A 20,602-nucleotide genomic window follows, 5' to 3' on the forward strand; every position below is an offset into this window, starting at 1 on the left:
TTTTTATTTGCTGATAAAAAAGGTGAAAGTGCTTTGGGTGCGTGAAGTTGGCAGGAAAAAACCCATCAGCATTTCGCATTTGTTATTGATCAATTGATATTTTTGGGGTGGTGGTGGGAGGGGGTATCCCCCCCCCCCTCGGTAGTAAAGACAAGGAGACGTCGTCCGGATTATACTGTTATTGAATCAATCCGATAACAGCGAAGACTACCTTGGATGTACAGTGAGACATTCTTCTTCCCTGCCTGGATCTACTAATCCTACATCTGCCCTTTTTCCGTGTGTGTGTGTGTGTGTGTGTGTGTGTGTGTCCTGTGTTTTGGTTTGGAATCGGTTCGGAGCCTCTGACCTGGATTCCATTATTATAGCCCACATCTTCCCACCACGTTTTTGGATTTACAAAATTCACTCCTCGCTTCCCTCTGGAGATACGATCGGAAAGAGAAACACTGGACTGGGTTTTTACCTGGGTCCCAGTTGGAATCCGTCAATATTTGGGCATTTTGCTTAATTTGTATTTTTTCCTTGGGGGGGGGGGGGTTGGTTGAAATGGTGGAGGGGGGGGGGGTTATTTGAAATCTCGCCTGTGCTCTGATTGTCAATTCTTGCGTGTTGTGCGGGAGGCGGAGGATATTATTGCATTGTGTCAAGGAAAACCAGTTGCCTCGGCTCGGTGTCGGTGCCGACCCAGGACCTTGGTGACGTCATGCCCAGCACTGCTGACCCGGTCCGCGGACGAGTATGACTGCAGCGGCGAACTGGGTGGCCAACGGGGCGAGCCTGGAAGACTGCCACTCCAACCTCTTCTCTCTGGTACAGTAGCCGTGCATCATACCCATTTAAAAGAGGAGAGCAAAATCAAAACCTGTCCATTAAAATACACACCAGGGGGAGGTTTGCCCTGTCACAGTGTGATGGGGGGGGGGGGGGGGGTTGTATTCTGTAGAGAGATCTTTACTATTGGTGCAAAGGTGAATAAATGGCTGGTACTGTGATGAGACAATCATTAACACAGGGGCAGTAAAGCCAGTATATCAGCTTGTCTCCCTAGGCCATATTCCCAAAGAATGCTTATTTTCATATTACAGTATGGCCACATTTATCTGCTGCTCCTGCATAGTTTTTATTAGATGCATCCAGCTGTTTTATGTGTATAGTAAATATTGATCTTCTTAATGTTGTCAGTGATTTGTGAAATGGCCATGCATCCATAGGTTGTATATATAGGTACTATACACATTTTGGGCTAAAAATACTTGCAAACATGAAGGAGTCAGTTTGGGCAAAGTAAGTTGTGAAACGAAGAAAGTTGGTGTCAGGAACGGCTCCAGCTTGAAACTGACTCTTCCAATGTAGTTATGGTCTAGACAGAATTTAACACAGCCAATATCCAGAAAAAAAAATAGGCATGAGCTGACAGGTTTTGTGACAGCAGGCCGTAACCTTGGTACTAAATAATATTTTATTCATATTAATGACAGTGATGTGTTGAGCTAGGTTTGTAACTTCTTTAATATAATCCCCCCCCCCCCCACACACAAACTTATCAGTCAATTGGTATTAAAGTGATATTATGATGATTATTAATAGTATTACATCTGGACATATGGCCACATCTAGTTTTGGCAATGTTGGTGTGTGCTGCACTGTTTTGATTGTATCTTGTGAATCATTACTATAAAAAGAAACACACAAAACAAGTGAAACATTGTTGCCCTTACCTTTTAGTTGAGACATTGGCAAAAGTGTGAAATTTGTAGCCACTGGGGTAAACTCATCAGACCTTTGCAGAAATAATGAAAAAGTGGTCTGCATAGTGCTATTAGGGTTTGATATGATATAGAAATATGATACATTTTAATTTATTATTACATTTTATTATATAGCTTATTTGTTGTGTTTAGAGACAAAGACAAATATATTACTTTGATTTCCCCCTCCACATTTCTTTTTAAACCTTACACAAAAACAGTAATAATAAAACATTCAGTACTTATATGGAGTATTATGTATTAAGAGTTAAACATTAAATTAATATCTGTCATCAGGGTGCAACTTTCACTGTTTACAACCTTGTGCCTGGTTATTATATGTATTAATATATTAAAGTGGTGTTTATTTTTAGTTTGGAATTGCTACTGTTGTAATAAGAATATATATTAAGAAAAAAACATAGTTATTTCTAACCTTTCCAACCACTCTAAAAACTCATATTAGCCTTGTTATACTGTCATTAGCAGTGCTCTGAGGTGGGGGGGGAAGTATCATTTCTAGCCTTCGCAAGCTGTGCCGAATCTGCGGTCCAGGGATTACAAATATGCAATGCACAGGGTCTCTGATGCAGCACGTGTGAATATAATAACAGGGATCCGCTTTCTTATCAGATGATTTGAGTGTCAACTATATGATTACATTAGTAGGCAAAAGAAGAAAGAACGTCTACATAGCAACAGAGCCTCTCATGTTGAGCTGAGCGTAGCTACAAAGAAAAACAGCTGAGATTTCACCCACACGGAAAATGTCAAACTCTACAGTTAAACTAAAAAACAACAGGGTATGATTTTCTGATAGATGCTGCGGTGTTATTTACAAATTGGTATCCTCAAGGTAAACATATTTCAGAGCTCCCTTTTCTAGCCACGGTACCAACATTACTGTAGTGCAAATGCCATAAAACAGTGGCTAGGCCGGAGTATGCTTCTGGTTATTGGTGTAAATAATTGCACACACTCAGCTAAAGACAGTAGCCACAGCAATCACAATAATAAAAATTTATTATGATTATTATAAAAACAATAAATATGATGATAATAATAACTTCCACAGCAATACAAACAGCACTCTTTCTGTTGTTACTTCTCCTTTTGCATGTGGTTTGGTCTTTCAGTACTCTGATTTGTCAAGCAGAGGGATGGGGATGTAGCAGAGATTTATTCAAAGGACAGTCATTGACAGACTGAGTCTGCTAGTGGGCAGCCGCCCAGAGAGTTCTGGCCTAGATTTGATTAGAGTAATGCGAAACGGGTTGTGGAGTTACAGATTGGTTACAGATTGATTGCCAGGCTTTGGTGACTCTGGGAATGTTTTCTGCAGAAGAGCTGAAGAGGTTTTGATAACCCAATATGGGGTGGAAAATGGCAAGTGTAAAGTGGTTTACCCAGGTCGCCTACTGAGGGAGTCAGTTTATGAGCTTGCTAGTTTGAACCCAAGTCACTGGTCTTGGTGTAGAAGTTGTAAGAAAAGGTGTTGCACTGGTGTTCACATGGATTGCATAAGGAAAGCTCCCTTGGGGTTATTAAAAATCATGGTGACTGTAGTGTGTATAGTGTCAGTTATGTTGCAAACTCATTAATGGTTGTGTTGAAATAATTTTATGGGAGGAACTTTTTTTCCCCAAGCAATTGTTTTCATGATTTTGTGTGTGTGTGTGTGTGTGTGTGTGTATATATAATATATGCCTATAGGAAGTCTACACTCCCTTGATTTTTTTTTCATATTTTGTTGTCAGTGCCTCAAAAAATACAAGTACTGCCCTTTCCAAAGTAACTGATATTATGCAGATCTGAAATGGTGATATCACCATGGGTCACATAATAGACTTGTCTACATGTTACTAAAAAAGCAGAGTAATAAATGAGTTTGGTTGTGGAGGACATTTGCAATAGATTAATCACACATGGCTGTGTTGACATGTCTTAATCATGGTTTTGTATTCCTTTTTTCTTGTAGGGATAGGTTATATCAACCTATCCTCACAGGGATTTAGTTTAATTCTATTTTTGAACTCTTCTGCATGTATAGATACTACTGATTCTATACATTTCTGGGGTGGTTGAGGGAGAGGGGGACTTCTGGAGAGAGCTTAAGGTGGACAGGTGTATTCTTAAGTTTGATCCATCACAAGATCTAACATTTTTCTGTCTTTATGTAAAACCACACTGCTTTTCCAAAACTGGTCTATTAATAATAGTACAAAAAATTAAAAGAAACATACCTACACTCTCCCACTGGCTTCTCAGCTGTCAAATTGTAAAGCTGTATATCTTTGAATATTGAGAAACACATGACTTCGACAGCCCCTCTTTGAGATGTAGAATTGTGGTTGGGGATGTGGTGTCATTGGTAAGTTTCAGACCATTGTTTCCTTCATGACTGTATGGCCTCCTTGATTTCACCTTTATAGACCATCTAGGAAGGTGTGCCTCACTGGGATTTCTACTTATCAGCTTAATGATCGAAGCAAAAAAGGAACAACAGAAGAGTATCATGGGACTGGCAACAATTACAGGACAGCAGAGGGGTGACATGTTAATGGTTGCATTTAGGCCCCTCAGCAAGATGGACGCCATTCCAGTCCCATCCTGTCATTCAGGGATCAGTGGCTCCTTACCAGATTTAGGCTAGCACAGGTGTCAGATAATTTTGGTTTGTTTGTGTGTTTTACCTTAGGATATAGAATGTTGCATTATGAGATAAGTAGTCTTGCAGAAGCATTTTTCGGTGTTCCTAAACTGAAGAAATCCACAATTTCATTAAAAAGCAGATTTTACTACATCAGTTTGGAAATTGAGAAACCATGAACCATAACTTTAGTTTGCCTTGTATGATTTATATATTATTATTGATCTCACAATTTGAACTGACAGGACCCTTAATAGATTTAGTTAAAAATGACAAATGTGGGGCACTATTGGATTCGTCAAACGTTGGACATGTGCAGAACACTGAGTACATTTTTACAAAGTCTGTTAGTTCTCTGAATACTACCAGAACATTCTAGTTGTTTATTTACTGAAAACGTTATGAATGTTTCAGATTTGGGCAAAGTGTTTACATGATTTGATATCCGAGGACATTCAGAAATACTTTTTTTTCCTGAAATGTTTTTTTTATGATCGATGTAAAACCCTTGATTGTCACACCTCTAGCTGAGGTACAGCCATAGACAACCATGACCATCCATTCAATACTAAAACACTTCAATCTTCACTAAAGTCACACTAAATTCAAAATGCTATTGCAGCTGCGATTTGGTTTGTGTGTTCATCCCAACACCAGGGTTTAAAGTAGCGTACTTTTCCAAATTATTATTAAGCACACAAGCCATCCAGTAGACAAGCTGGTCTCTAGCAAATTAAAATTAATCTTCACTTCTACATGAGATCCACAACCAGAAAAGAGATTTATTTAAATAAAGTGGTTTTATAAAATAAAAAAATGCTGCATTCTGAGTCCACTGATCTCGACATAGATAACTATAGATAATAAATTATGCATAGCTGTGGTTTATAAAGAAATTATATGTTCAGTGTAATTTCTAAGTTGTAAACAAAGTTGATCTTTTTAACTATTTAGCTTTTTCACTGCATTAAAAAATTAAAGTAACCAAGTAACACATTAAGTGGTATTGGTATTTTTGGCTGTCAGGTTTTCAGTGTAAAGGGGATAAATGTATTTTCTCTTTTTTTTGTTACTGTAGAACTTTGAACTCTGTATTATTGAAAGAGAAACAATCTTAAACAAGCATAGATTTCAAGATACCTACAAAACAACTTTGAAAGCTGTAACCTAAATCTCCAACTTGCGAGATTAAGAAGGTTTAACTCGACAGAATATAAACTCGGTTAAGAACTGAATTGGCGTCTGATAAATGCTAACCAACCGAACTGAGATCCTTCTTGAAACAGCTGGATGAGATCCTCGGATCAATAAGTTACTAGCAACCAAACAAGCAAGCTGGGACCGGTCTCATTTGTTAGTTCTCTTATGTGCTTGTGGTTTAATTCCGTTAAAAGCTTGACTGGAACAAAAACCAGAATACATAGTGTCTTGAGGACTGAGTGACAGTTTTAATTCATTCATTCCAAAATCAGGGACATGATGAGGCACAGAATTGAGTCAACAAAAGAGATGTTTCCTTTATTGATCTGGCTCTATTTATGTACGTATGTGAATCTGTATGTGTGTTTGTCACAGACCACTTCAGTTCTGCAGGTTAATTGTTAAAGAAGCTGTGATTTCAGCTTTAATTTCTGAAACGCAAATAAAAAAAGTAGTGATACATCTCCAAAGAAAAAAACAACCAACCAAACAAAAAGACATTCAGAACAGCCGAGTGATATTATGCACAGACCCCAAATATCTCCTGAACCTTCAAAGCACAGTGCTTATCTGCAGAAAAGATATTCTTGGTCACAAACAGTGGAGTTGGCACGGCTCCATGCGGACTGCCTTCATTTCAAAGCTTTATTTAGACTAGGCGAACGGCTGGGTTCTGCATTGAATATTTAGATGCAGATCTCTACATATTTCAGATGGATTGAAAATAGATTCATACATTGTCAGAGCCGCCTGTGACCCAAAGGCCTTAGGACACAGACTGCAGGGGGCTAGGACACAAGCGGACCAAGCGGTAAAAGCACATGGGTTTGTTTATGATCCAGTAGACAAGCTGGACCACAGTGGACAAGGGCAATTAGCATATGTATGTCATCGTTACAGGGTTGCTGAAGTTTATGGTCAATCATACAATTTTTTCAGACTTCTCAGTGATATTTAAGGAATTGCATACAAAATGCTATTCGAAATCCCCAGTTTACATGTGAACAAAGGCTCCAGCTAGACTAGTGGGCTCCATCCCTGCCCATGGAAAGTACCGATCCTTCAAGGTTTTGTAGGCTTTTGCGATTACTGGCTTAAGCCCATCGTCATCGTAATGAGTGAAGGCAATGCAGGGTGAAGGAATAGTAACTGAGATCTCAGAAACGATCGCTTTATACGACCTCATTAGTCCCTGACCTCAGATACGCATACAAACTGATGTCCCAGCATTAGAGACATTTTTAGAAGAAAAAGGGGAATTTGTTTTCAGTTCAGGACAGCAGTCTCTTGAGTATGCGTTTCTGTTCAAGCACAGAGTGTTTTTTGTTTTGTTTTTCCTTCAGTGACTAAGGCTTTAGTCACCAGTGAAAAATGTTACGCTAGGTTCAAGAAGAAAAAGAGAAATAAAAATAAAACGCAGAATTTATGATGGTGAAGCAGCGACTGTAATCTGTACCGGTCAGTTCAGGGTCGACGTAGTTATGATGCCGTCTTGCTTTAATTAGGGTGTTCTCCTTCAGGCTCCAGACAGGGTTCACTCTCTTTGTATCGAACCCCAGTAATTAAATGTCTTTAAGTGGAAAGTATAGTATGATAAGCCAAGAGGCCCTCATTATAAAGGCTCAATTAAAAAAAGACAGGGCTTAAATTACAGCAGTGACACAGCGAAGGGGGGTTGGGGAGTGGAAAGGACTTGATTGAAGTCTGCAGCTGAATGTGGGTCAGTAGCTCATATTTAAAGGGTAGGAGTTTGTGCTCTGTACTGTACCGGATGCCTGGAAAACTGGCTTCTCCTTATTTCTGTCTATAAAGAGACTGCACTATGGATCTCAAGATACAATTACTGTATTATAAGAACATTTTCCGGAAAAATACTATGTCTGCTGACCCAACACTATTGCAAATAGCCTACTCACTTTGTTGTGTTTTTGTCCAACACTAAAACAAAAACTAGGCCCTATATGCTAGTTGCTGTCCACATTTCTCATATCGAGTGTAGTAAAACAGTAGTAAAACAATGATGTAAACACATTGAGCTTTGCTAAAACTATTTAGAACATTGTTTGGAGCTGTGAGTTCAGTTGACACTGATATGTGTGCATTCAATTAGTGTATGATAAACAGTGCATTTTGATGACAGTGGGAAATCTTTAGTTAGTGGAAAAAATACTGTGGTAAGCCACTCCTTGTTTTCCTCCATGCCTTATGAGTAAGACAGATTTGTTATTAAAACAATCTTTTGGCTGCTACTCCACTGAAACCACTGCAAGAAATTTTTTTGCATTAACAATATTGATAAAACTAACAGGGGCACTGTTTCAAAAATGAAGGGTGTGAATGCTTTAACCTACAACTGTGCTATGGGGATTTGCTGTATGTTTCCATTTGCCAAAACCTCTTTCTTTTCAATGAGAATTGTATGAAAGAGAAATAAGTTCTCCACACTTATCTGGTGTTAATAACGGGACGCTTTTAGGCCATTTCTGGAAGCATCGTAAATTCCCCTTGTGTGAGCAGTAGTTTGAATAACAAAATGCAGAATGCAGCAAAGTAATAATACGGCTCTGCAAAATAGTGCTCCAGCGCACGGGAGGAAAGGTTTTACAGAGCAATCTGCTTGATTTCTTGCTTTGATTAGTGTCCAGCAGTTGAAGGCCCTCCGCTCTTGGGTCTAACCCCTCTGGTCACTGTGCCAGCTGATATACGGTAGCCCGGTTAACTGCTCACAGTCTAATGTAGGCCTAACTGACAGGGCTGAAGTGGTCGTACTTGCGAGGCAATACTTTGTGTAATCAACCCATTAAAAAGTCTTGTAATTTTTGTGGACATAATAGAGCTTGATGGTGGGGACTGGGTAACAGGAATGCTAGAAATAAATTTATCTTTGTAAGTGATGGTAAGAGATGGGGAAGTTCTGGTACTGTCCGAATAACTCAATTTGTAAGTAATGGATCAGCAGCAGATTCAATTCAGCACTACTTTTCAAAGGCAGGAAAACTTGCTGTGCTTGTACTGCACGAGAGTTCAAGTCAATGGTTTGAAAAAATCTTTTTTTTTTTTTTTTTTTTTTTAAGCGCCCATTCAAAATCTTCGGTTGTGATTCGTCATTGCTGGCTCCACTTCATAACCCCAAACACAAACCACAAAAGGTTCTTGTAGTGGTATTGCAGTTGGGGTTGCAAGTTGAAACACGCTTAGGTTTAGGTTAAGTGGATCCACCTCAACTGCAAGTAATTTGATAGTGTCTAATACTTGAGATATATGAAGCAGCATTTTAGAGTTAAGTGTGTAGAGTTTCTGTTCCATTCTAGGAAAAGGAAAGTTTTTTAAAAACTGCAGCAGGTTACACTTTGGAGAATTGCAGACAACAAAACAGCTACAAATAAGTATTGGTTTTATGAGTTAAGCTATTTCCAAATCGGTCAGAGAGGCCATAAAGAGACAGAAATTGTGCTGGGAAGTAGTAGGCCTAATAAATAAATAAAATAATAAATAATGATCATAAATAATGATAGTTCAGTGTCAGAAAATTGTGTTTACTAATGATACTCTAGAGTAGTGACTGGAGCTTCATATCTTCAAATGCGACAACAGATCCACTAAATTGACAACTCTTGCTCTCTATAATTGCCACTGAGAAACAGAGGCTTGTCTTTGGCTAATTTGCAGCCGACTGAAAAAGACCTGAAACTGTTTGAAACCATCCTGCTGTAACCCTGGAGACAGTGTCTCCAAATTAAACAATTTCCAGGAGTCTTGCAGACGATTATTAATCAATGAATGTAATCTCTCATGGTTAGTTACATTATACTACATAAGTTAGTAGAGAAAGGGATGTTTATTCTCTTACACATTGATTGAGTTTTACTTGAATTATTCACAATGCCTGAGCTATATTTTCCTCTATCATTTGGTGAGTAACTAGAGGTATATCCCTTGTTATCTGTTTTATTAAGTCCACCCACCAACAGTAGTGGCCAAGATATTTGATCCAGCTAAAAGTTGATCATTTATTTCAATATCTACACTGCTTTAATCATATAAGAACATTCAATTTTTTCGCAGACTCTTTTCTCCAAGGCAACATACATGGCATAAGTAACACTAATATATAATGTTGCACATATACACAGTATTGCACAGGTAGCAACATCACTACAATGATTCATCTCCACATGAAAGTGCATAAAATGAAGGTATAACAGAAGGCTAAAATGGTCTGTAGGTGTAAACTAAACGGAGAGGAGAGACTGGGGATTTGTAGAGGCTAAGGACTGGATTGGGGAGCATAGGTGTACTGATCCCTGCAAGAAAGGCCTCAATGCTGATCTAACTCCCTTAGAGAGGTTTGTGGCACTTTCAGTGTTTTGCTGCAGTTTTGTCACAACACAACAAATGGCATTTTCTTTCTTACTCTATAAACCGTGTTGTGTAAATGATATATTTTGGACGTAAAATGAATTCCCATGCTTGTGCTTTTTTAATAGGAATCAGCTTCTCTTAATCAGCTAGGCTAAGCACTACCACTCCTGTACTTTAATGACACAGGAGAGATGTAAGTAGTTTAAACGTGTCCCCGGAATTGTGCCCCAAATGCTCATCTGCTGCTTTTACACACTGCAAGTCCATCGGCGCATATCACCCCCATCCGGAGCATTGCATTGTAGATTACTGCAGCTTTTGATGATAACGCTGTGGAGCTCGCAGGCACCTGGGGTCGCTCTTACATGGCAAGCTGAGGTGACACTCGCCCAAGTTTGCTGTGCTCAGCCAACTGTGTGTTCCCCATGGGAACACTGATCATAGTCAAGATTTGAAACCAGCAATTTCTTGACTAGAGGGCTGATTGGAGGCTTTCGAGGAGTGTTTGATTTGGCAGTGATTTGAAAGATGTTTGGCATGGCAGGTGTTTACTCTTTGTGACCGTAGGAGAATGGGTAGTGAACGACACCACTTTGATTAGGCACGGTGTTGTAACATGTTGGGATTTCCAAAGTTTTTTAACACATCCCCAGTTTGTGGAGGAAGATGCAATTGTTTGGAAGTTTAAAAGTTGCGTGGTAAGTAAAAACACTCTGCTCAGCCTACTGGTTTGTGTCCTGGTCATTTCTGGGAATACAATACCCATCAGAGTGGCATAGTGGTTAGGGCTGTGGATTATGAAGTGGAGAGTTGTAGGTTCAATCCCAGGTGGGGGACACTGCTGCTATACCCTTCCCTCTATGACAGGCTACCAAACTGTATGTTAAAATAATTTGATATATTACAATTGTCTTCCTGTAAGTCTGATAAGACATATTAACAAGTGGCTTGTACTTCTAATAAGAGTAATAAGAGTCTTAGCTGTTTATTCAAAGCATTACGGTAAACTGAATCATCACTAAAGAAATCAATTTCTTAAGAAATAAAAATTCTGCTTATATTAAGAAAATTCCAGCAACATTTAAGAAGAAATTATGGAAATTGAATGGAATAAGATAATTATTTTAATAAGATTTTTTTGAAAGTAAGAGAACATTTCCTTTTTGCAAAATACATCTTAAACTGCTTTTTTTCCCCACTTAATTTAGTCACTCACTTTAACAGTATCCCCTTATCAACCTCTCAAAACTAGATTTCTGCTAGCAGGGATGGTATACCTGGTAGATTCAAAACCCCCACACAGCAGTTCCATCAGTTCAAACCTGTGCTCTTCCACGTACCGCCTTACCTCAGAAAAGTACTTCGAGGTCTGGTTAACACCCTGCCTCCTCCTTCCACCCCATTCACTCATACACTTTTGTATGCATTCTGCGGGTGGAAAGTAAAATATTTGATTGTCATTATTATTTTTTAAACCAGTGATCCGTTTTGGGAGCGATTTAATAGGAATGGCATTACAGAGCCCTGCCTACGAGTGAGCAGATATACTGGAGGCTTCCCAAAGTACGGCCTGTTCGAGATTTAATTCAGGCTTGACGTCACCCTCTCTTCCGAGCTCGGGCCCGTGCCAAACATGAATGCAACATCTGTTTTTCTTTTTTTTTTTTTTTCAATAATGCTAAACAAAAATAACAAAAAATTAAAATAGAAACAGAAGAAACCCAAAATGTTGATCTAAGGCAAACAGCTTACTTTGTTTCCATGTCAGTAAATAAAATACTCTGCTGCAATTTGGAAAGTCATAGGAACTGACTCTGTCCTCAGATTACAGAGGTTGTACATCCCCAGCTCATTTATTTTCTTCATGTTAATAATAAAATAATCTTTTCCCCCTTTTCCCTTTCTTGGCCTTCCCTGACTTATACTCAACCGTCCCTCCTCCTAAACACACATGACTTTCCTATGTTCTTCGGCTGTTCCTGCTTAGACAGGCTTTTCCAGCAAAGTCACTTGTCCACCTTCCAAACTCATGCCAGCCAATGCACAAGGCTGGCCATTTACTCCTGTGTTCCTATTAGGCTAAGCATTGCTGACAGGCCTGTACAATACTTGCTCTAAACTGAGGTGCACAGCACTGCTTTGACATTCAGCACAAGCTGTTTTTGTCCGTGGCATTTTGTATTGGAAGCAGTTCTGATTGAAATTCCTTAATTGTCCCATTTGAATTCACCGATTGGAGACATGACCCCAAACTTGGATCTTAACCCATAGTTTTAACACTACGCCCTAGGCCAAATCAAAACTTTGACCTTACTGTGAACTGCAATTAACAGATTTGTACCCTCTCGCCAATTAGTTTATTGATACAAGTTATTGATTTATTAATGATTTATTAAGCCGCTTTATAATATTTTTAAATATTTTTTTTAATTAGTGATTTGCTGGTAGGTTAAAGTTCTGATTTGGGCCTAGGCAGATTCATTTTCAACCTCTGAGTGTGTGGAGGAAAAAAAAAAAAAAAAAAAAAAAAAAGCTGTTCTTAACATGGCAAGTGGCAATCTGTGCTGAATCATCAATCCATAGAACAGTGTAACAGCCCCACAAGAGGCAGATGGAGTTACAGGAAAGCACAGGGCAATATAGACTTGTCCTTGACATAATTGGGACATGACATATTGTTCCGAAGGCGCTCTGTGCTTGTCTTGTTAATTTGGTTTGATCATAAAATAAACGAAATATATTGTGTAGTTAAATTGAGCCAGAAGACTAGTTTTATATTGATACTCCCTGAGCCGATGCAGGTGACCACAAATTCCATAAGTTTTACATTGCGATGAAAAAATTGAATAAATACTGAAGTATAAATAAATCTTAAAAGTGAGTATATTTAAAGTGTAGTGTAGTGTACTACATTAGTAACATGGTACATAGTGCATTGTTAATAATTAACGTAACTGTTTGTAATTCAACCAAATACTGATTTTTTAAAATCTATTAATACCTTAACTTCTGTATTTAATGGATTCCATAAAATGAAAGAGCTGTTTTGTACAATGCCACTTTTCCATTTCCACATATAGTGGATCAACTGTTAACTTCAACACACTTTTAACATTTAAAATACCAGTGTCGCAGATTACATTAACATCATAAACAAAACCCTGTAACTGGTGTTTACATTTTTTTATGTTTTATAATCCAAAATATTTAGTGCTTGATTATAAAGGAAACACATTGTTGTACTGTAACATATGGTTTGCATTCTGGTCACTATACTTATTAATGCTTTACTTGTTTGCTGTCCCACACCTTGCTGTGGTTTTGCACAGGACTCTATGGTAACTATTACTAAGTGGCAGAAATTAAATTGTAAATTATGAATCTTCAGGTGATGAAATCTTGGAGTTTGGTAGCCTGTCATAGAGGGAAAAAAATCCAGCTGAAAGCACTTCCACTCCTGCAGTTACAAAGTACAATGGTGGGGGGGGGGTTGCTCAGAAAAGCACATCCTCTGCCTGCATCTATTTTTAGGATGGCTTATTGATGTGCCAATGTTTATATCTCTGATTATGCTACGGCACAGAGAGGACATCTCCAGAAAGGAATTGTCCCTTGATGCATCGAAGGACTAACGCATCACACCGTTGTTCAGCACAAAACCCTCCTACCTCCCGTGCCCCCAACATCCCCCCTCCCCCTCTTTTGATCAAATGCTTTCTCTCTCTCAGCCGAACTGGGCCTGTCTGTAGAGACCATGAGGGGACAATAAAATGGGCAAATGTAGTCAGATGGAATACTGTACCAGGTGACAACTTCCACTAAAGGGAGGAAATGGCCTGTGCCCACTCAGTCCTCACTCTGGACGAGAAGGACACTCGCAGAGTTTTTGCAGAGTTTTAATTTCTTTCAGCAAAAAGCAGCAGAACGTCCCTCCTTACACACTAAAGCTCACCTTTGCTCACTGACTGATCTCTCCTGGGGATGTTTATGATTCAGTTTTGCTTCAGGTGCATTGTCAGACCTTTTCAATTGTGTTTTCCAGTTTTCTGGATTTTTGCAGGTAAATGGATCTAATAAACCGATTTGTTCATGTTATTAAGACTAAGACCTGCAGAGTAATGCAGAGGTTCCGTAAGCATTTAGAAAAACAAACTGGGGACAGGTTGTGATTGCTCTAAATTGGTGGCTTAAAGAAGTGTGTTTTGCTGATGCCCTGTAATTAACCCCTGTGTCTTCCTCCCCCCCCACCTGCAGGCAGAGTTGACCGGCATTAAATGGCGGCGCTACAGCTTTCGCGGCAATGGGGAATGTGGCCCGGTTATCTCTGCCCCGGCCCAGGACGACCCCATCCTTCGCAGCTTCACCCGCTGTGTCCATGCCAACCTGCTGTGCGTGTGGCGGCGAGACGTCAAACCCGACGCTAAGGAGCTCTGGATCTTCTGGTGGGGCGAAGAGCCAAACCTGGTTGACATCATCCACCACGAGCTGGAGGGTGAGTGATGAGCATGTGGCTGCCCTGTCAACCAAACCCCCCCCACCCAACACCGACGAAATCTTCAAGGTCGTGCTTTATTTAACAAAGACGGGTAAACTTGACAGAGAAGTTCTGTCATGACTCGTATCAGGTTGGTGACTGTTCTCCAATAGTTCTGGTTTCTGTTTGTATACAAAATAAACTCCCATGAAAAATCAACACAGGAAAACTTAAAGGGCCACCGCAGAAATTGCTATGGCACTGCTGCAAAAACAGTAATCCAGCAAACGACAAACTGGAATCTGGCTGTACCACGTTTTTCCTGCAGATGTTTATTCACAGTCCTGCACTTTGTAAAAATGTGAGTGACTGTGCCCTCGTTATCTCCACAGGTTGGAGCCAATTACCTCTTTGTCAAAGTCATTTTAATATGGCAGAGCTTTGTATGAGTCCTACAGCTTGATAGTTCTACATTTTTGTTTTTTAATATTTATTTTACAGTTTGTGGTGGGATTGCTTTATCTTGGCCAATTAGCTGCTATTCCTTACTGTAAATCGGCCAGCCATGCCTTACCTTAAAGAGTGCTATAATCAGCACAAAACTGTGCTATATATAGTCACATCCATTTGCATTATACCTATCAGAATACACCAGAGAAGCTGGGTTTGTCGACCATGCATAGAAAATGATTAGCTTTCAACAGTGCCATTGATTGGAAACGTTGTGAATCAGTGCTGGTCTGGGTCCCTTTAGTTTTTCTGTCCTTTTTAAAAAATGTATTTAAATATGCATATACTAAGGAAGGTAGGAACGGTAAGGGGAGAGAGGTGCTTTTGTCTTGTGAAGTGCACACGTCTGGCAGGGACTGAAAAGGGGCCTCCGAACGACACTCTGGTGGGAGTGTCTGTGTCATCTTGGCATTGCTTGAAAGTAAGTTGGAAATGCAGCGGATAAATGTCTTGTGCTTCTGAAGTGGGAGAGGGAGATAGAGCAGTGGGTTTCTGTCTCAAACGAGTTTGACAATCTCACTGCAGCAACGGTGGTGCAAAACAGTCCTGAGGAATGTCACAATATTTATATTTTTTACCCTAAATATAGAATGGGTCATACTTTTTTTTATTCTAACCTCCCAAATTGGTTGTGGCAGGTGGCCCAGAGGCCCAAGTAAAGGTTCCTTTATTTGAAGAAGCACCTTGCTTAAAGCCCCAAACCTGTATTTCTAAAACCTACTAACTGTGTACTATGTAGGCTACTAACTATATTTCCATAAACTGTTATATTACGTTTTTTTCCTATTAATTAAATTAATTCTGTGTCAACTTGGATACATTGTAGTATTATTATTATTATTATTATTATTATTATTATTATTATTTATTATTATTATTAATAGTATTAAAATAAATACCAATTGTTGTTGCCAATCTGCTGAGTGATACTGTGGCAGTCCCTGCACCAACCTGGTTAGTTCGGTCACACTTTACAGTGAGGTACTGTGATTCCTCATGAATTAATATATGAATACCACAGGATAAACATATGAATATGTCATGCACTTAATCTGCATTCTTAAGTTAATCACATGTATAACAGGGTTAGGATTAGGCTTTAAGGTTAGGGTTATGGTAAGTGCAGGTACATGTGCTTAACATCAGAACAGAATGATGTTCATGATGTATTGATGTTTAAATCCTGTGGTATTCATATATTAATTAATGAGGAATTATGGTACCTTATTGTAAAGTGTTACCGTTATTTATTCTTGGTTCAAATCTTTAGGGAATCAGACCTTCCAGTATTCCTTCATGTTCAATTAAATTTACAACAAAAAAAGTCACTCCTGCTGTACTCACTGTTGTACAGATAGCTTACACAGAGCTCCCCCCCCACAAAAAAAGTTGTTTTTAAAATTGCAATCTGGCAACCCCCCCCCATGCTCTCTCAAGTTTTTAGTTTTTACCCTCAGCAACCCCCCCCCCACCCTCGTAACTTATTTCCGTCAAACCCCCAAACACCCTCCACCATCCCCCCACCCCAAACTGCAGTCTGAGCGGAAGCCATTTCTGTTATTTACTTATTGCCACATGGTGGCCTCCAAATAAGTATCTTATCAAGACTTTAAAGGGAAGATTACATAAATTGAATACTTCCTCTTACTTCTTTTTCTCATGTGCAGTACTTCCTATCATATATGGGCATATATGGATATTTTTTGTGTTCTTTGCCTCCTCAGCTTTCTTTGTCACACTCTGCATTTTTATGGAAGTACGGTCTTAATTGTGCGGATCACATTTCCCGTTGCCCAGTTCAAAGGTGCATTCAGGAGGGACTCGTACACGGTAACAGGACTGCAGCAGTAAAAATTGTACCTGTGGCCCCTGGTGGCATTTACTTTTCTACAATTTCATGCCAGCCTTGTTTATTGACTACGGAGCCAGAACGAAAAGTACAGATTCAACTAAGAGGAGTGCTGAATGCCTGGCAAGGCTTGTCCTACCCCCAACCCCTACACCTCCACCCCCTCTCCCTGAGAATCTACCCTTAGCTCAGGCCATCTCTGCAGCTCTCCCCAACCCCCTTTTGGCTGTGTGTTGGGAAGGCAGAGGAAGAAATGCGAGGGAGGGAGGTTTGGGGGGCAGGATTTGCATGTGAATGTGAAGTGGACACGACAGAACCCCATACCGAGAGACTTCCCTCGTTCCCAGCCTTATCAACTCGCTAACACATTGCAACAGGAACGGCACTCCACACAGATAGTGTACAAGACAGAGAGGCAGACTGGGCAGGGAGAGTGGGGAGGGGTCCGTGTGTGAGGAAGGGAGATGCTAAATAGTGGAGGATTTGATAATTCCCGCACTGGCAAATAAACTAAACATTCCTGAAGCGTATTTAAGGGGAGGGGGCGGACGACGACTGTGTACATATGCAAATTCCAAGCTTGTTTCATTAACAAGGAAAAACAAACAAATGAACACGCATAATATGTTACACGTTAAAAGCCTTAAAGGTTACCGCATGGGCTGTGGAAATCTGTGTGCTGACTTTTTACACAGCACACGGCTGCGCTTTCCTAATACCTTGTTCGGAGACAGGAAAGCAGGCAAGCTTCTGGCTTTTAAGATTACACAGACGTAGCAACGGCCTGGATGCGCCCGAGAATGCGTTTAAATAGGAGCGGGGGGTTAATGCACTAAGCTTTTGAGCCTGTCAGTTCTGGTGATGGTGCCTCGTTTTCTACATCGGGTACGAACTTAAAGAAGGGGTCTTAACCAAGTACAGACTGTTCGTCTGTATTAGGTGGCTATGCAGAGCCCCACATCTCTGCCAGTCGTTCTGTACCTGATAACCCGGATGTTAGCTAATCGTGCAGCATATCTGTTCACCCTGAGTGTTATTATTTAAAACAGACTTAGTCGCCTAATACTAAAACCTGGCTGAGGTCAAGGGACTGGCACCTGTGCTTCAAAGGATTATAGACTGTCTGGGCTAACTGTTGAAAGAATCCAAGTGTTTGTTTTTAGTTTTTTTTTTTTTTTTTTTTTTTTTTTTTCAATAAAAAGGACAAAATACAAAATAATATACCGAAGCTCTGGGAACTGAATACATCTACTATGTAGCGCAATTTTTTTATGTATTTAATTTAGAAGTGCGATTGGATTGGTGGTTGAATTTTTCCTTGAATGTTCCACCAATTATATATTGAGTATTTGGATCTGTATGCTTTTTCTTAACCCAAGTTCGTGGGAGATTTTGGTATCTCCGGCTGGACTGCAGGGTAATTGTATCTGGCTCGTGTCTGCTGGCCGCCTATTAGGGATCAGCGAACTGCATGTTACCCGGTTTTCCTGCTGGATCTGTGTTGTATAACGTGAATCCCTAGCCTGTGTTTTGCCAGGTAGGAACTTGGCTGCCAGTTCTGTGTCTGCTGTGGTTTTGTTTTCTGTTATTTCGGAATTGCCAGATATTTTCTCTTTTATAGCTTCCAAATATGGAAACTCCAGGTGTTAATCAACACAGTTCACTGCTACAACCCCTATGCTTAACACAGGAGGCATGTAGGCAGCTACCACACACATGCACAAGCAATCAACTCGCTTCAAGTCCACAGCTCAAACAGGCGATCTGGAGCATCATGGGAGGACTGAGACAGCTCTCACTGTCAACACTGCTCAGCTTGCAGGCGCCCCAGTGAGCTACAGGGCTTGCTGTAGTGTGGCAGGCTGAGGAAACCCTGGCCAACTCAAGCTCCTCTAATCCCAGCAGTGCTTGGCCAAATACACACTGCCCCATGGGGAATCCTGGTCACAGTCAGCTATGACACAGTCCAGATTGGAACCAGCGCTGTCTGGATTATAGGGGATCAACCTGTGCTCTGAGTGAAGGCTTTTGCCAGTTGAGCCACTCAGGAAGCCTTGATACAAGCAAACGACAAGTGCTTTCAAATTGAGCCACATTTGATGCATACTTTTCTGATATTTTGCCCCTGATACTATATCAGGGCTTGAACTTTTCAGTCTTTTATTTTCTTTATCATTACTTAACCATTGTTTCGAGACCGTCTGCTTGAGAAATTCTCTGGACTCTACTGTCCGTCAACATTGTAATGGAAAAATACTCCATATACTTGGGCTTAGAATTCTTGCAAAGATATAGATACCTCCATAGAGGATATTCTGTTTTCCCAACAACGAAAATATAGATTTTGATTGTGTGTGTCAGCGATTATTTATCTACCTGATGTTCTACGCTGACTCCATTTGCCTTCACTGCATTCCAAAAACAATTACTTGTAGTCTAGCAGTCATTTGTTACCTACGTCTGCTATTTTCCCCCTTTTTTGGTAGTTGATCTCTTACAAAAACAAAGGGGGCGAAAAAAGTTTTACTCTGTGAGCTCATTACTAATCCCAATCTTGACATTTTATGCTTCACAGGAATATGGCACCAGTAGAATAATTTGTTTTCCCTCACTCCGTAATCACATCCTGTTTTTTGTTTTTTTTGTTTAGACAATTCCTTGTCTTCAGGATTTGGATTTGATTTTGTAACGAGCTCTTTATGAAACCTGTTCATCTTCAGAATGGAGACGATGAGGTTTTGCACCTTCATTATCTTCATTATGATTCTTGTCTATCCACCACCAAGTCCAACAGCACACTTTCCTTTACTTCTTTGCCATTGACAGGCTCTTGATTTTGATTCAATTCATATAGATTCCTACTCCCGGGTCATTTAACTGCAGGTTAAAATAAATAATTAGATAAGTGGGTTTTATTCAACGGTGAAATATCCCTTTCACTAAAAAGGCCATGTTTTAGACTGGGTCGTTATCTGTGACTCATCTGTGTATGGCAAGCACTTGACTTGGGCCTCTCTGATTAATAAGCTATATTATTTAATGTTGACCTTCCTCTATCCATTTCTCAAGCCAAGAATTTAATTAACTTCAGGACCCTCTAGACTGTCCTCCTCGGATAGGCTTACAGAGGCCATTTGACCTTTACCACCCTGTGAACTGGAGCCATAGTCGGTAGATGAGCTGATAGAGTTATGCCATATTACAGTGATGGATACCACGCACTTGTTTGCATCTCTCCTGCAGCTCCTTCAGGATACAATAGGAAACTGGTGGTACAATGTCAGTTTAAGTGTAGATATCAAGTCAAGTTCCATCGGTTCTGGAAGCAGTATTTATCATCTAATCTGGAGGTCTCGCTCTGTTTGTTTTCTCCTGATTCCTTCAGCTTTAATAAACCCCTTATTAATAACCTCTGAATTCAACACTCTCACAGTAAGTTCTGTAGCAAAGGCAGCAAGTTCATTGGATGGTAGGGCAATTCTCTGCTGCCCTGATCTAAATCCAAATCTATGGAGTTAATGTGGGGGTCAGGGGTTGGAATAGGGTTAGGGAATGTCCGCTTATCCTGTAATTCATATAATTGATTGGGGGGCCCTGGGAAAAGTCCTGCACGGCGTATAATAGAGACTGTCCTACTACAGACATGGACAAGTATCGTTCCCTATGCCTCAATGGTCACATCAAGCTGGTTTCTCAAACCTGCAGGTTAAGGAACTGCACAATGGTTCAGCACAATTGGCCTTTTGTAAGCATTGCTCTGTGGATGGCAAGAGCACAGACTGAGGTTACACTGTTTGTCGATCTGC

At 40.1% G+C, this 20,602-nt stretch overlaps 1 protein-coding gene across 4 annotated transcripts in view; it reads left to right on the forward strand.

Annotated features, from left to right (window-relative positions):
* The first annotated feature begins 573 nt into the window (after positions 1-573).
* LOC136712325 (mediator of RNA polymerase II transcription subunit 13-like) overlaps positions 574-20,602 on the forward strand; it is an 89,048-nt gene continuing 69,019 nt past the window's right edge. For all 4 annotated transcript variants that reach the window (XM_066688830.1, XM_066688831.1, XM_066688833.1 and 1 more), the window contains exons 1-2: positions 574-813; positions 14,218-14,455. In XM_066688830.1, coding sequence (XP_066544927.1) covers positions 742-813; positions 14,218-14,455 — 310 coding nt within the window. In that variant the 5' untranslated portion in view covers positions 574-741. The remainder of the gene's footprint in view (positions 814-14,217; positions 14,456-20,602) is intronic.

This window comes from Amia ocellicauda, chromosome 17 (genome assembly GCF_036373705.1).
Source record: "Amia ocellicauda isolate fAmiCal2 chromosome 17, fAmiCal2.hap1, whole genome shotgun sequence".
NCBI classification, from domain to species: Eukaryota; Metazoa; Chordata; class Actinopteri; order Amiiformes; family Amiidae; genus Amia; species Amia ocellicauda.